Source organism: Chionomys nivalis, chromosome 10, assembly GCF_950005125.1.
Source record: "Chionomys nivalis chromosome 10, mChiNiv1.1, whole genome shotgun sequence".
NCBI classification, from domain to species: domain Eukaryota; kingdom Metazoa; phylum Chordata; class Mammalia; order Rodentia; family Cricetidae; genus Chionomys; species Chionomys nivalis.
This window is the reverse complement of record NC_080095.1, coordinates 58,092,278-58,105,270: the sequence shown is the minus strand read 5'-3', so window position 1 is coordinate 58,105,270 and position 12,993 is coordinate 58,092,278. Positions and strand designations below refer to the sequence as shown.

Below are 12,993 nucleotides of genomic sequence, written 5' to 3'. Positions count from 1 at the left end.
AGGTATTATCCCATAAATTTAATTTGCATTTCCCTAATGACTAGGAATATTGAGCACCCTTAAAAGTAGTTAATGGGCCGGGCGGTGGTGGCGCACGCCTTTAATCCCAGCACTTGGGAGGCAGAGGCAGGTGGATCTCTGTGAGTTCGAGACCAGCCTGGTCTACAAGAGCTAGTTCCAGGACAGGCTCCAAAACCACAGAGAAACCCTGTCTCGAAAAACCAAAAAAAAAAAAAAAAAAAAAAAAGTAGTTAATGGCCATTTTTTGTGTTTTTTTTTCGAACTGTCTATTCAATTTATTAGCCCTTTGTTGATTAATGGTTTTCTCCCCACCCTTGGTGTTTAATTTTTACAGTTTTTTATAAATTCTAGATATCAACCTCTTATCTGAAGTATTATAGCTGGTAAAGATTTTTTTTTCTCCCATCTATCAGCTGTGTGTTCTGCTGAGTTTCCTTTACTGTGTGGTTTCGATTGCTGTCTCAGGAATGCGGTACCTCTTTACTTCATTAAATGCCCCGCCCCACCCCCCGTGCTTTACATTTAACCAGATTTGTTCTATTATGAACTTCCTGGGCTTTTTGGAAAAAAAAAATACAAAAAAATTTGAATTTAAAATATTGTCAAAGTTACAGAAATACAATGAAAGAACTTGGATGTTTTTTCTGAGACAGAGTCTCCCCACACAGCCTGTACAGAGCACCCCTCTTCTTCCTGACCTTGAGGTCTGGTTTGGCTTGAGAAAGGTTTCTGCATTTAGTCGTGGTTCATCTGATTAACGTTCACCACACCCTGAGACACAATTCTCCCTAACAAAACAACTATCTAGCAAGTTGAAAAGAAAACCCAAGAAGCCCAGGGGAAATTCCTGGAGCACAGAGCACTTCTATTCTTTCTGTGTGAACTGGGGGAGGAGTGGTCTTGAGTAACACATCATTTCCGGTGGAGTGTAGCAAGTGGTTAATACCACTCTTTGACCTTCTTTCCTTACCTGCAATTACTAAACTGATCTTACAGTGACTCCTGCTAACGTGGATGATCTCTGGGATGCCATAGGGAAAATGAGCAGAACTTGAAAGCATCTGCTTAAACAAGAAATATTAATTTCACTCTGGCATGGTGGTGCACATATTTTAATTTCAACACTTGAGAGGCAGAGGCAGGTGGCTCTCCAAGTTCAAGGCTACTTTGGTCTACATAATGAGTTCCAGGACAGCCTGAGCTATGAAAACAGACCCTGTCTCAAAAACGAAAAACAAAACTAGTACCCACCCAAAAGAAATTAAATATTGAAATTAGTCAAATTAAACTAATTCACTACCAAAATATTGAAATTAACTCCTTTGAAGATGCTTCTTAATATACTTGACTTCATGTACAATACATTTTAAATATTTTAGGCTGTATCTGTTAAGTTCCAAATTTAAGTCTGAATTTCCAGTATCAAGAAGGTAGGCATAACATGTGAAGTCACAGAAACTGGCTCAACACACTCAGGGCCTGCACGGGTTCATTGCAGAGAGAGTCACAGCACTAAGGGAAGCAGACACAAGCTCTCATCCATAACCAAAAAGCAACTTTCAGTGGATAGCCATTGCAAAGGAAAAATCACTTTTCCCTAATGGACTCCCTGCGTATATTAACCACACATGACCACAGGAGTAAGGCCCATGCTCAGTAAATGGCCAACACAAGACAAACTCAATGGTATTTTTGCAGTTTTGCTTTGTGCTTTTGCTTTGCTTATTTTGTTGGTCTTCTGCTTATATATTTTGGTTTCTAATTTTGTGCATTTCTTGCTATTTTTGCTTTGCTTTTTATTTGTTAAAACTAGAGCATGAGTTGGGTAAATAGGAGAATCTGGGAGGAGTTGAGGGGAAGAAAAATGTGTCATAGAAAAAAAATTAGTAAATTTTTTTTTCAAACAAAATTTATCAGGCAAAGGACAGTGAGCTGGCACTCACATAACTCACAGTTGAGGTGTCAGGCTGGCCATTGTCCCTTGTCAAAAGTCAGCCCCTTTGGGAAAATACAAACTATACACTGTGGAGGGTTAGGAAGCAGAGGAAGTGAGGTGGGAGAAAGGAGGGGCTGGGGACAAAAACTACAACCTCTATTAGAACAGCTCCCAGGGATTTGGGTGAACCAACAGCTGGGAGCTTGCTGTAGGCTCTGGATCCTGGGCCCACCCTTTCCTGGATCATTGCTGGGGTATCCTCCCTTAGGCAGGCTCTTTTTCCCCCAGCGGATTTTTCTTCTAGATGCTGTTAGGAGTTCAACCCTGGAGCAAGCTGTAGGAATGCAGGCCCATTCCTGATTTCAGATCTGACTAAGTTAACCTGACCTCCTGCACTAGGGTTACAGGCTCGTGCTGTGAAACCTCTGCTCCTTTTCTTTTGAGACATTCATCCACCCGTCCATTTGTCCAACCATGCAACATTCATCTCTCCATGCATCCAAAAGAACTTAGGAATGACTTAAGAGCTGAACATGACAAAGACTAATGCAGTTCACAATAATTATTTCATGATACAAACGTACATTTTTCAGTTTTATTTTAAACACTTCACATTAAATGAAATATAACTATAACCATTACAGAGCATTACCACAATAATATGCACAAAGAACTCTTAAAATAAAATAAAAAAAATACAATCTTCAACAAGTTAAATGCCACTTTACTATGTAAACAAAAATAAAATAAAACCCTGATGCTAAAAATATCTATTCAGAGGTAAAACACAGGTACAAAAACATTTCAACATGAACCTTACCAACAACCAACCACACTCTTTGCAACAGAGGACACCGGCTGGTTCTCCACATCTACAATGCTTCAGACTCCTGTTACAATCACAGCCATCTCTGGTTCATGACACGACACAATCCATAAGGCAAATATAGAGGCATTGTCATCCAGTTCTTCAATTTCACATGTATATTAAGGCAAACTTGGAACTTTTTGCTTGGTATTTTAAAATATGTGGGACTTTACACATGGTAACTTGACAAAATTAAATGCAGAAGACACGTGGGTGGGTAATATGAAAGACATGGGTGACAATTTTTCTCTCTGCAGAGATGTAAACTGGATTTTTATCTGACCATTTTCACACTAGTAAGATTTGTAAACGTTTTCTATTTAAAATGTATTAAATTTATTTTGCAAATGTGAATATCAACACTGAACTCAGTACACTGGAAGTGAAGAGCCAATAAATACCCAGCCACAGAATCATTATCTCATTAAATCTTGTCTAATTAAAATGCTGTATACAGTAGTGGGAAAAGAAGGGTTAAGTAGCAGAACAGGATGGTAACATGTCACATAGCTGTGTAACTTTCTGAATTGAAAGTCTAGAGAGGCTATCACAGATTTATTGATCTTTAAGCAGTAACTTTATTGTAGAATCTGACTTTCCTAAAAATGAGCACTTTGGTGACAATACCAGGAATCCAACACTGCAACTGAAAACAGCAGAAGCCAGCATGAGATATACATGTATTTTCCTCAGTGTTATCCAGAGCCATGATGTTCTAGAAAATGGGTTTGTGTGTGTTCTTTCCTAGTTTCGTTTTTCCGTTCGAAAATATACCATCCAATACCAAGACACATGGAAATATTTTTTTCTCAAGGAATTATTTGTGTGTATATATATATGGGGGGGGTTGTCCAGAGAGGCCAGAAAAGGGCATCAGATGCCCTGGATCTGGAGCTGTGGAACACAGCTGTGTGCCGCTCTGGGTCCTGGAAACCAATCCTGGGTCCTCTGAAAGAGCAGCAGTTAGTCTTAACTGATGATACATGTCTGCAGACCCCACATGGATTCTATAAACACTGTAATGTCCACAAGTCTGGCTTATGTCATCGAAACCTAACTGGACACTAAGTGTGTGTTTGTATATAAACGACGCTTCAAGTCCCTTCCTATGACTTTAGAAATAAGGAGTTAGGTTACAGATCTTCATAATCATTGCTGGAGTAAATGAGCTCCGTTACAGTTCACTCTTTTGAGGGAAGAATGTAACCTATCTACATTTCAGGAGATGCCGCCACAGCACCTAACATGGTGTCTCACACATATATAGTAGATCCATCACATATGCCCAGCTACTAAAACTTTTCAAAGCCAAGTGCCAGTTTCCTATCATTTGATACTACATCCTATAATTTGATATTCATTCATATTTAAAGCAATATTAGCAATTACATGAAATTTGCAAATATCCTTTGGGCTTACCTTAAAAAGTTCTATTACTACATACAATAAATATTAAATAGCCAAATGTCGCATACACATTCTTTGACATAATTATAGAAGACAAGTGACATTGCAATTGACCAGATTTCTATTTTCCTGTCACTCTTTTCCAAAATATTTCTGGGCAGTTTTAAATTGAATATATGCACACATATATATCCAATAGGTACTGAATGCATATGTGTATATATACATATATGTATGCACACATACATTTTTCTAAAAACATTAAACCTGGGGATTTTTAATCTAACATTTCATCCTTTTTTGCATAGGAAACATGGAGCTTTACAGTTGCAACTTACCAGCACAATATTCATATGAAACTTCTCAAATTTGAAGAGAAATCTCCGTTGTAAACTTTCCAGGTGTCAGGACATATAGTAGCTCTGGTTACTATGAACAGGAGTTCTAAGATAACATGTATTTCTAAATTCTGAGTGCTATTTCTTCTGCTTCGTATGTCTCTGTACTTTCTTGACAGAACATGATCCTACTGTTGCCCAAGATGTTTTGCTTCAGTTTTAAAGCAAGATAAAACTTAAGATTAAAAAAAAAATTGTCAGTACGTACTTTTGATCTAACTTACCAAATGGCTATGTATTTCATATGGACTGCACACTAGAAACAATGTACGAGGAGAGCACTGTGGAAGAGATGATTAGAACAGACGTGTGCATCTAACATAGACGAGGAGAGCACTGTGGAAGAGATGATTAGAACAGACGTGTGCATCTAACGTATACGAGGAGAGCACTGTGGAAGAGATGATTAGAACAGACGTGTGCATCTAACACATACGAGGAGAGCACTGTGGAAGAGATGATTAGAACAGACGTGTGCATCTAACATAGACGAGGAGAGCACTGTGGAAGAGATGATTAGAACAGACGTGTGCGTCTAACGTATACGAGGAGAGCACTGTGGAAGAGAATGATTAGAACAGACGTGTGTGCATCTAACATAAACGAGGAGAGCACTGTGGAAGAGAATGATTAGAACAGACGTGTGTGCATCTAACATAACTTCACTTCTGGGAGGAAAAGATGAAAAGTAGTGTAACAATACATTTAATAATTTGACTGATATAGACAAAAACATCTAAGCTGGGGATTTAAAAGTGAGTATGTGCTGGAATCAACTTTAAAATGCTTTTCTTTAACTAAGGTTTAGGTCAGCCATAATAGTGCACCTTATTCCTAGTCAACAGATTTGTTCAAATCAATGAAACAGTTATTGCTATGTGTCACTAAGGTATTCAAATAAGCGACATAGAAAATATTTAGTTGATTTTATTAGCTTATCTTGAGTTCTAAGTTAAAAGAGACTAAAAATTACTTGCAAGGCTTCATAATCTGTGCAGATATTTGTAAAGCATGGTTACTTTATGACTAAAGATGATTTTACATAGTTTCATAGTATATGCTCAAATCTACAATGGGTAGTTCATGGAAGAACAAGAAAAACTACAAGTTGCCTGACTATAGTTTTTGAATAATAACATATATGCTAACAGGTAAAGCTAGGCTTTGTACTTAGAAATGGCTTCTTAACAATAGATTAGTATGGCACTTAAGAATGCAGGATGAGCTTTTTTTCTTAGGAAAAATATTCACTGGTCTTGTAGAAGTTATAAAGAGAGAGAGTAGGTAGGTGAAAAAGAAAAAAAATAAAGGAAATGAAAACAAAATTACTAAATACGAAAATCCACGTACCAACATAGTAACAAAATGCAAGTTAATGTGTCTAAGACTAATAGATGTTTACTAAACCATGCTAAAATAAGTTAACTACTTTTTAAATAAGCTGTCAGTGGCTGTAACAAACAGTTTTGTTTTGAAAGATAGTTTCTTTAATCAAAGCACAACCAAATTTAGAACCATTTAGTCAAGTAAACATCGAGTTCCAGTTTTCCTCAATAAGTTAAAAATCCTTAGTGACCTCGGAAATGAACAAATTAATGCACACCAGCCTAGCAGCTGTATTCACTGCATGTAGTTCTGTGCTGCAGGGCAAGGAATTTCTAGAACAGGAAGAAAAACAGAACAAAAAAAGCTTCATTCTTTACGTCACTACTGAAAACCATGGGAGTATAACTCAAGCCATTCAGACGATGTTGGAGGCTAACATTAATATACTCACTAACATTTTTCGAAAGCACAGATGAAATCAAGCAGTAAAAATAAAAAAGATCATCATAGTACATCATGCATCTCACATTGAACATCCAAATAACATTGGTTATAGCTTTGTTATACATCCTACAGTTAGCACCATTTTTTATTTGAACACTGAAAACAAAATTAAAACTTTAAAAAAATTAAAATTAAGAATATATGAAAAAAACAATATGTATCAAGGGTGGTACTAAACACCTTTCAAATATATTTACATTAACTGTCCAAAGCCTGCTGGGTAACAGGAAGAAACAACTGAAACTGACAACATGATTACTTCTCTCTCTATGCTTTACAAAGCATAGATGAGGTCATTCAGTCCATATAGAAAAAGCATAAACAATAAATATATCTTAAAACAGGGCCCTAAACATGATAATAAAAGCCATTGTTTTGCAACCTTATCACACTATTAGCCCTAAAATCAACTAGCAGAAAGAGCCCTCAGAGGACTGACATGTTATTTACAATCCTTAAAAGTACCCGAAGGAAAAGCAGCCCTTTTAAAAAAAACAATGTGAAGCATATGAATTTACATTCCACAATCACTAGCCACACTCTGTGCAGTCATTTGCTACACTCCAAGGTCTGCAGCATCTCTCATCCTAGTAAATCATGATACAGATCAAGAAAGAAGAGCTTAAACTATTGAAAACAAATTAAAAAGCAGCAAGGTTTTCCCTAAATGTAGGAATATAAAAACTAGTTTATCCCAGTCTTAGTGGAGAAAAGTGCACAATTAAATTGGTTAGATCTTTCCTTTTTTTTTCTTTCTTTTGTTTTTTAATTATTGATTCACTGTATAGTCAAGAGCAAGACAAACTATTTGTCAGTTCAAAGTACCCAACAAGACTTTGAGTCTTCATGCCACTTCAAGTTACAGAGAAAGCAGTGCAGCCTTCAGGTTCAGGACACTGGGCACTCTTTCCTGTGGCACCACCACGTGCAATGTCCATGAGTTCACACTTCTCAAAGTGCAGTCAATCCAAAATTGCAGCGACAGTATATCATGCCAGCTGAGTCCAGCCATGTATCTGCGATAGGGTCATATTTCTGTACTGTGTTCAAATAGGAAGACCCTGAGTGACCACCGACTACATAAAGGTAGTTATCAACTACTGCAGCACCAACTCCTAAGACGGGGGTGGGGGAGGGGAGAACAAACAGGTTAATTATGAAGTAGACTATGTCTCACTGAATAATTTATATTTTAATTCATTTTCAAAATTCATTTCAACAATCTATTATAATTATACAGGTAATATAGCAATATAGGCTTACTAGAGAAAACAAAACCAAAATCAAACCAGACAAAAACCTTTTACCAAAGCAGTCGTTGCTTTCACCATGCCATCTTTATTCTACTCTCCCTCCCTCCCTACTACAGGAAAATACTCTCAAAATATGCTTTTAGTTTTGACACACAGTAATTGGTCTTGGTCACAGGGTACAGGGTGGCATTTCAATGCATGCAAAGAAAGTACAATGTTGGATCAAGGTAACTGGCATACTTATTTTTTTTTAAACTTTTTGTTTGTTTTGTCCTGGAACTTGCTTTGTGTATGTGTGGTATATGTGTGTATGGTGTGTGTGTGTGTTTTGTGTGTGTGTGTGTGCTTCTTGAAAGAAAGAGATACTGATAGTTTCCCTCCTTCCCTTTCTTTGCTGTGCCTCTCTCTCCTCTCTCTTTTCTAGATTGCTATCTCTACTTACCTTAAACTCTCCCTATTATTTTTTGTGTGTATGTATGTTATATGCATATGTATAGATATAGGTGAGAACAGATATCCATTCAAAAACAAAACCCCCACCAGTAACGACCAAACTCTAGATGCCTAGGCCCCAAAACCATCAGGAATAAGGAAGCCAAAGTGTCTCTATAAAGCAGCGCTCCTAAATGCAATGTTCTGAAATCCTGAAAAAACAAACTTAGCTGGTTCACAAGACAAGAATTTCAAAACAGAAATTATAAATATGTTTAAAGAACCCAAAGAGGATAGTGAAAGAAGAAAATCATGGTAAAGGCACAGAAAATATCGTCAGTAAAATAAATCACAGAAGAAAACTCCCCAACTTATGAAAGAAATGTCTATTCAGGAAGAAGAGATCTGTGGAACAGCAAGTAGACAGGACCAGAAGATGCATTTCCATGACTATTAGAGATGACACTAGAAGGGATACTTCAATCTGAGGAAGGGATAAGCATACTCAAGAGGACACAGGGAACAAATAACACCAGGACATGAAGTCAAAAGAGATCTGAGCCGGGCGGTGGTGGCGCACGCCTTTAATCCCAGCACTCGGGAGGCAGAGGCAGGCGGATCTCTGTGAGTTCGAGACCAGCCTGGTCTACAGAGCTAGTTCCAGGACAGGCTCCAAAGCCACAGAGAAACCCTGTCTCGAAAAACCAAAAAAAAAAAAAAAAAAAAAGAGAGATCTGAGAGGACACCATAGAACTACCAAAATGACAGGCGTTATACACACCTTCAATAATAGCTCTAAATATTAACGCCATAGAACTACCAAAATGACAGGCGTTATACACACTTCAATAATAGCTCTAAATATTAACGGTCTCAATTCCCCAGTAAAAATATATGGTTTGGCAAAACCAAAAAAAAAAAAAAAAACAAACACACACATAAAATAGAGGACCTAGAGATAAATCCCCATAGCTATAGTCACCTTGACAAGGAGCTAAAACATACATCGGAAAAAAGATAGCCTCTTTAACAAATGGTGCTGGGACAATTAGAAATCTGAATGTAGAAGAGTAATACTAGATGCCAGTCTCTCACCCTAGACAAAAATCAACTCAAAACAGATCAAAACCTTTCATGTATGATATGAAGTTTTGAAGCTGTAAGAAGAAACCAAACAGAAAATGGTTCAAGTCAGAGGTGTTAGAATAACAACTCTCTATTCAGTGAGCAGTAAACGGTAAACAAGACTGGACGGCAAGCGGAGCTACTACCAGAGTGAAACAGCAGCCTGCAAAACAGAAGACAATCTAGGCTAGGCATTTATCTAATAAGGAACTAATATTCAGAAATATAAATGACTCAAACAAAAACCTAAATAAGTCAATGAATAAATGAGCAAACAAACTAAACAGAGAACTCTCAAAAGTACAAATCATAAATACATGAAAATAATGTTCAATACTCCTTAGCTATCAATGTGATGCAGATCAGAAGTATCTTGAGATCCCACCTTACCCCAATGAGAATGGCTAATATTCAAGAAAACAACACCTGCTAGAGAGGACACAGGGAAAAGGAACGACAGACCATTGGTGAAAATGTAAATCATTCCATCCATAACTGTAATCTGAATGGAACTCCCCACAATGCAAAAAACCAGAACTACTATAGCATCCAGCTATCCCACTTCTTGGTACACAGCCAAAGGAAAGAAAGTCAGTATGAAATAAAGATATCCGTTCACTCAAGCTTACTGTGGGAAGCAGAAGGAGTCAGGAGAAATGGTGGGAAGGTTACAGGCCAAATTGCAGCATGGCAGCATGAAATCAAAACAAGGCCGCAGAGAACTAACTCCTGTAAAATCTTCTCTGACCTCCACATACATGTACCATACTGTATGCCTGCTGCTCTTTCTCGCTCTCTTTCTTTGTGTATCTGTCTGTCTGTCTGTCTGTCTTTCTCTTTCTCTCTCTCTCTCTCACACACACACATACACAACAATTACACAAAATCTTTTTCTGGTAAACTAACACCCTTACTGTTAAGGTCCAAGACACTAGTGTTATAGGAATATCACAATATAAAGACCAGCCCTGCATGCGGGGTTTCATGAGTTAACACAGTTCAGTTCTAGAATATTTACATGCACAAGCCTGGGTTTCAACCCTCCAATGCCACAAAACAAACAAAAGAAAGAAAGAATGAATGAGTAATTATTACCTGTCCTGGGCTCTTTCATTGGTCTACACACTGTCCACTGATTTTGATGAGGATCATATCTTTCAATGCTTGACAAATGCGAGACACCATTATGCCCACCTACCACAAAAATAAAACCTAGCATAACTCCGACGCCAAAGTGAATCCTTTTATCAGCCATGGAAGCAACCATCTCCCAGGAATCCTTACTTGGATCATAACGTTCCACACTGCAAGTATTTACATGAGGAAGAATTAATTCATAGGTTATTTTGTTACTTTTTCTGCCAAAGCAAAACTAAAACCCACCACAGTTTAAAAAACTAAGTAAACAAATAGAAAAAATAATAGTAATTTGTCCCAAATGTTTGGGCATCTGTAGATAAGTTTGCTTTGCGGACAGGATACAACAATAGCTGCATGTCATTCTTTTATACAGTCAGATAAGATATCCATGAGAGATTGGTTGTAGAACCAATTTCATGGATGCACGCATCCCTCACACTAAACGGTAGTATAGTATATATGAGCAGAGAATTCTGTCATTAGATTGCTCGCAATGAAATACCACTCCAAGAGGTAAAATTCTTTAGAACATCAATTTTAAACAAAGGTTTAGAACCATGATTCATAGTACATACAGTCAGTAACTTTTTTTTTTTTTTTGGTTTTTCGAGACAGGGTTTCTCTGTGGCTTTGGAGCCTGTCCTGGAACTAGCTCTTGTAGACCAGGCTGGTCTCGAACTCACAGAGATTCACCTGCCTCTGCCTCCCAAGTGCTGGGATTAAAGGCGTGCGCCACCACCACCCGGCCAGTCAGTAACTTGTAAACTTTACTTTTCTTACCTATATTTCTCCTTCATTCCAAGACTATACTACAGAGTACAGAAATCTCTCATTCATTCTAATAGTGTAACGACATGTCTATATGTTATTATTAGTTATGTATGACCATAGAATCCAAAAAGGAATATGAAATAAGATTTTAATTTTAAAATCTGCTTCTTTAAAAAAATACTATACATACATAAATATGAGGTTGAAGATAGCACAGGAAAGAGATAAGCACGGGAGACATGGCTCTTTCCTCCCATCGTGGGGTCCAAAGGCTGAACTCTGTTTGTCAGGCTGGCACAGCAAGCACATTTACCCACTGAGCAATCTTACTGGCCCAAAATGTTAATGTTGCGATGTTTCATAATGTGCTGGAATGCATGAATTGCACTTCTACTTTATTATAATAAGCAATGTAAGAAAAGATCATGCACACACATAGATACACACATAATTGCATCCTATAAAAATCTAAATTTGTCTAATTTGTTTTAGGTCTAAAATGTAGTTCACTACATTAGTTGAATATAAAATTTATTAGGAGAGATTTGAATCTCAGTGATAAAAAACAATTACACTTAGGACAGTCCAAATTCCCAAATGTCTGTCAATATCACTTAAGCATATTTAAAAAGTCGATTCATATGCACAAGTTATTTAAAATTCAAAAATGACTGTAAATCGTGCTTCTGTAAAAACCTACAAACATAAGCAATTCAATTATTATGTTAAATACCTGTTCATGTGAGCAGGGCCATATCCACCAATGGCATATATCATTCCATCCAGAACAGCCGCAGCAAAACAACTTCTTGTGGTTGTCATTGGGGCCACCGGTTGCCACTGTCTTATTTTGGGGATGTATTTCTCTACAGATTGCAAGTAAGACTGTCCATCATATCCACCTAAAGCATAAAGTTCTCCTGCAAGGACCACCACTCCAAGGGTGCTTCGGCTCTCGTTCATTCTCTCTAGAGAAGTCCAGGTGTTTGTATCAGGATCCCAACACTCTACTGAGTTTTCATGTTTTCTGACAGTGACACCAGGACGCACGCTAGTCTCAATACCACCTATAACATAGACTTTTTGGTCTAAAACACATATTCCAAATTCATAGCGAGGAATATTTAGAGGCGCCAGACCAATCCAAGAGTCATTCTGGGGAAAGTACATCTCCACGCTAATGAATAAGCAGAAAAATAATAGATTAAAAAACCCAAATGCTCATCAACAAGAATGTGTACTTGCATTAGTAATCAAGGTCATGCAAATCCAAACCACAATAAATCATGATGTACCTTCATACCTACGGCCAAGAGTGTTGTGCAAACATGGACACACTGGCAAAGAGCATAAACTGGTACAAGCTACTCTGGAACACAATTTTATCTAACAAATTTGAAAATACATACCTTCACTTAGAATTTCATACTTAATGCGTCTCCTCTATTGAGTATCTACTATAGACAATTTTGTAGTAGGCATATCCAGAAATGCTCAATGGAGCACAAGACAATAATTCATCAAAAAGAAAATGCTAAATAAGGTGTAGTATACATCTGTCCCATGACTAAGAAATCACGAGAGACCAATCGCCTTTGACTCCATGGGCTGTGCATACTGGGTAGGATTTAGGAGCATACGACCCAAGAAAGCCTTAACTCTTTGTATGGTTTTGTTGGGTTCAGGCCACTCAACACCTCACAGTATGTGCAGTCTTAAGGCCTAGAGTTCTCCCATCTCCTAGTTGCTCAGCACTTAAGGAGCGGGCTCTCTGTAGCTGCTCCATCTTTACAGATTTATGCATGGGTCTAC

At 37.6% G+C, this 12,993-nt stretch overlaps 1 protein-coding gene across 1 annotated transcript in view; it reads right to left on the bottom strand.

Annotated features, from left to right (window-relative positions):
- Positions 1-2,555: 2,555 nt before the first annotated feature.
- Klhl28 (kelch like family member 28) overlaps positions 2,556-12,993 on the bottom strand; it is a 33,081-nt gene continuing 22,643 nt past the window's right edge. The window contains exons 3-5 of the mRNA XM_057782885.1: positions 11,915-12,358; positions 10,366-10,574; positions 2,556-7,575 (exon numbers count right to left, since the gene is read on the bottom strand). Of these exons, the coding sequence (XP_057638868.1) occupies positions 7,412-7,575; positions 10,366-10,574; positions 11,915-12,358 (817 nt within the window). The 3' untranslated portion in view covers positions 2,556-7,411. The remainder of the gene's footprint in view (positions 7,576-10,365; positions 10,575-11,914; positions 12,359-12,993) is intronic.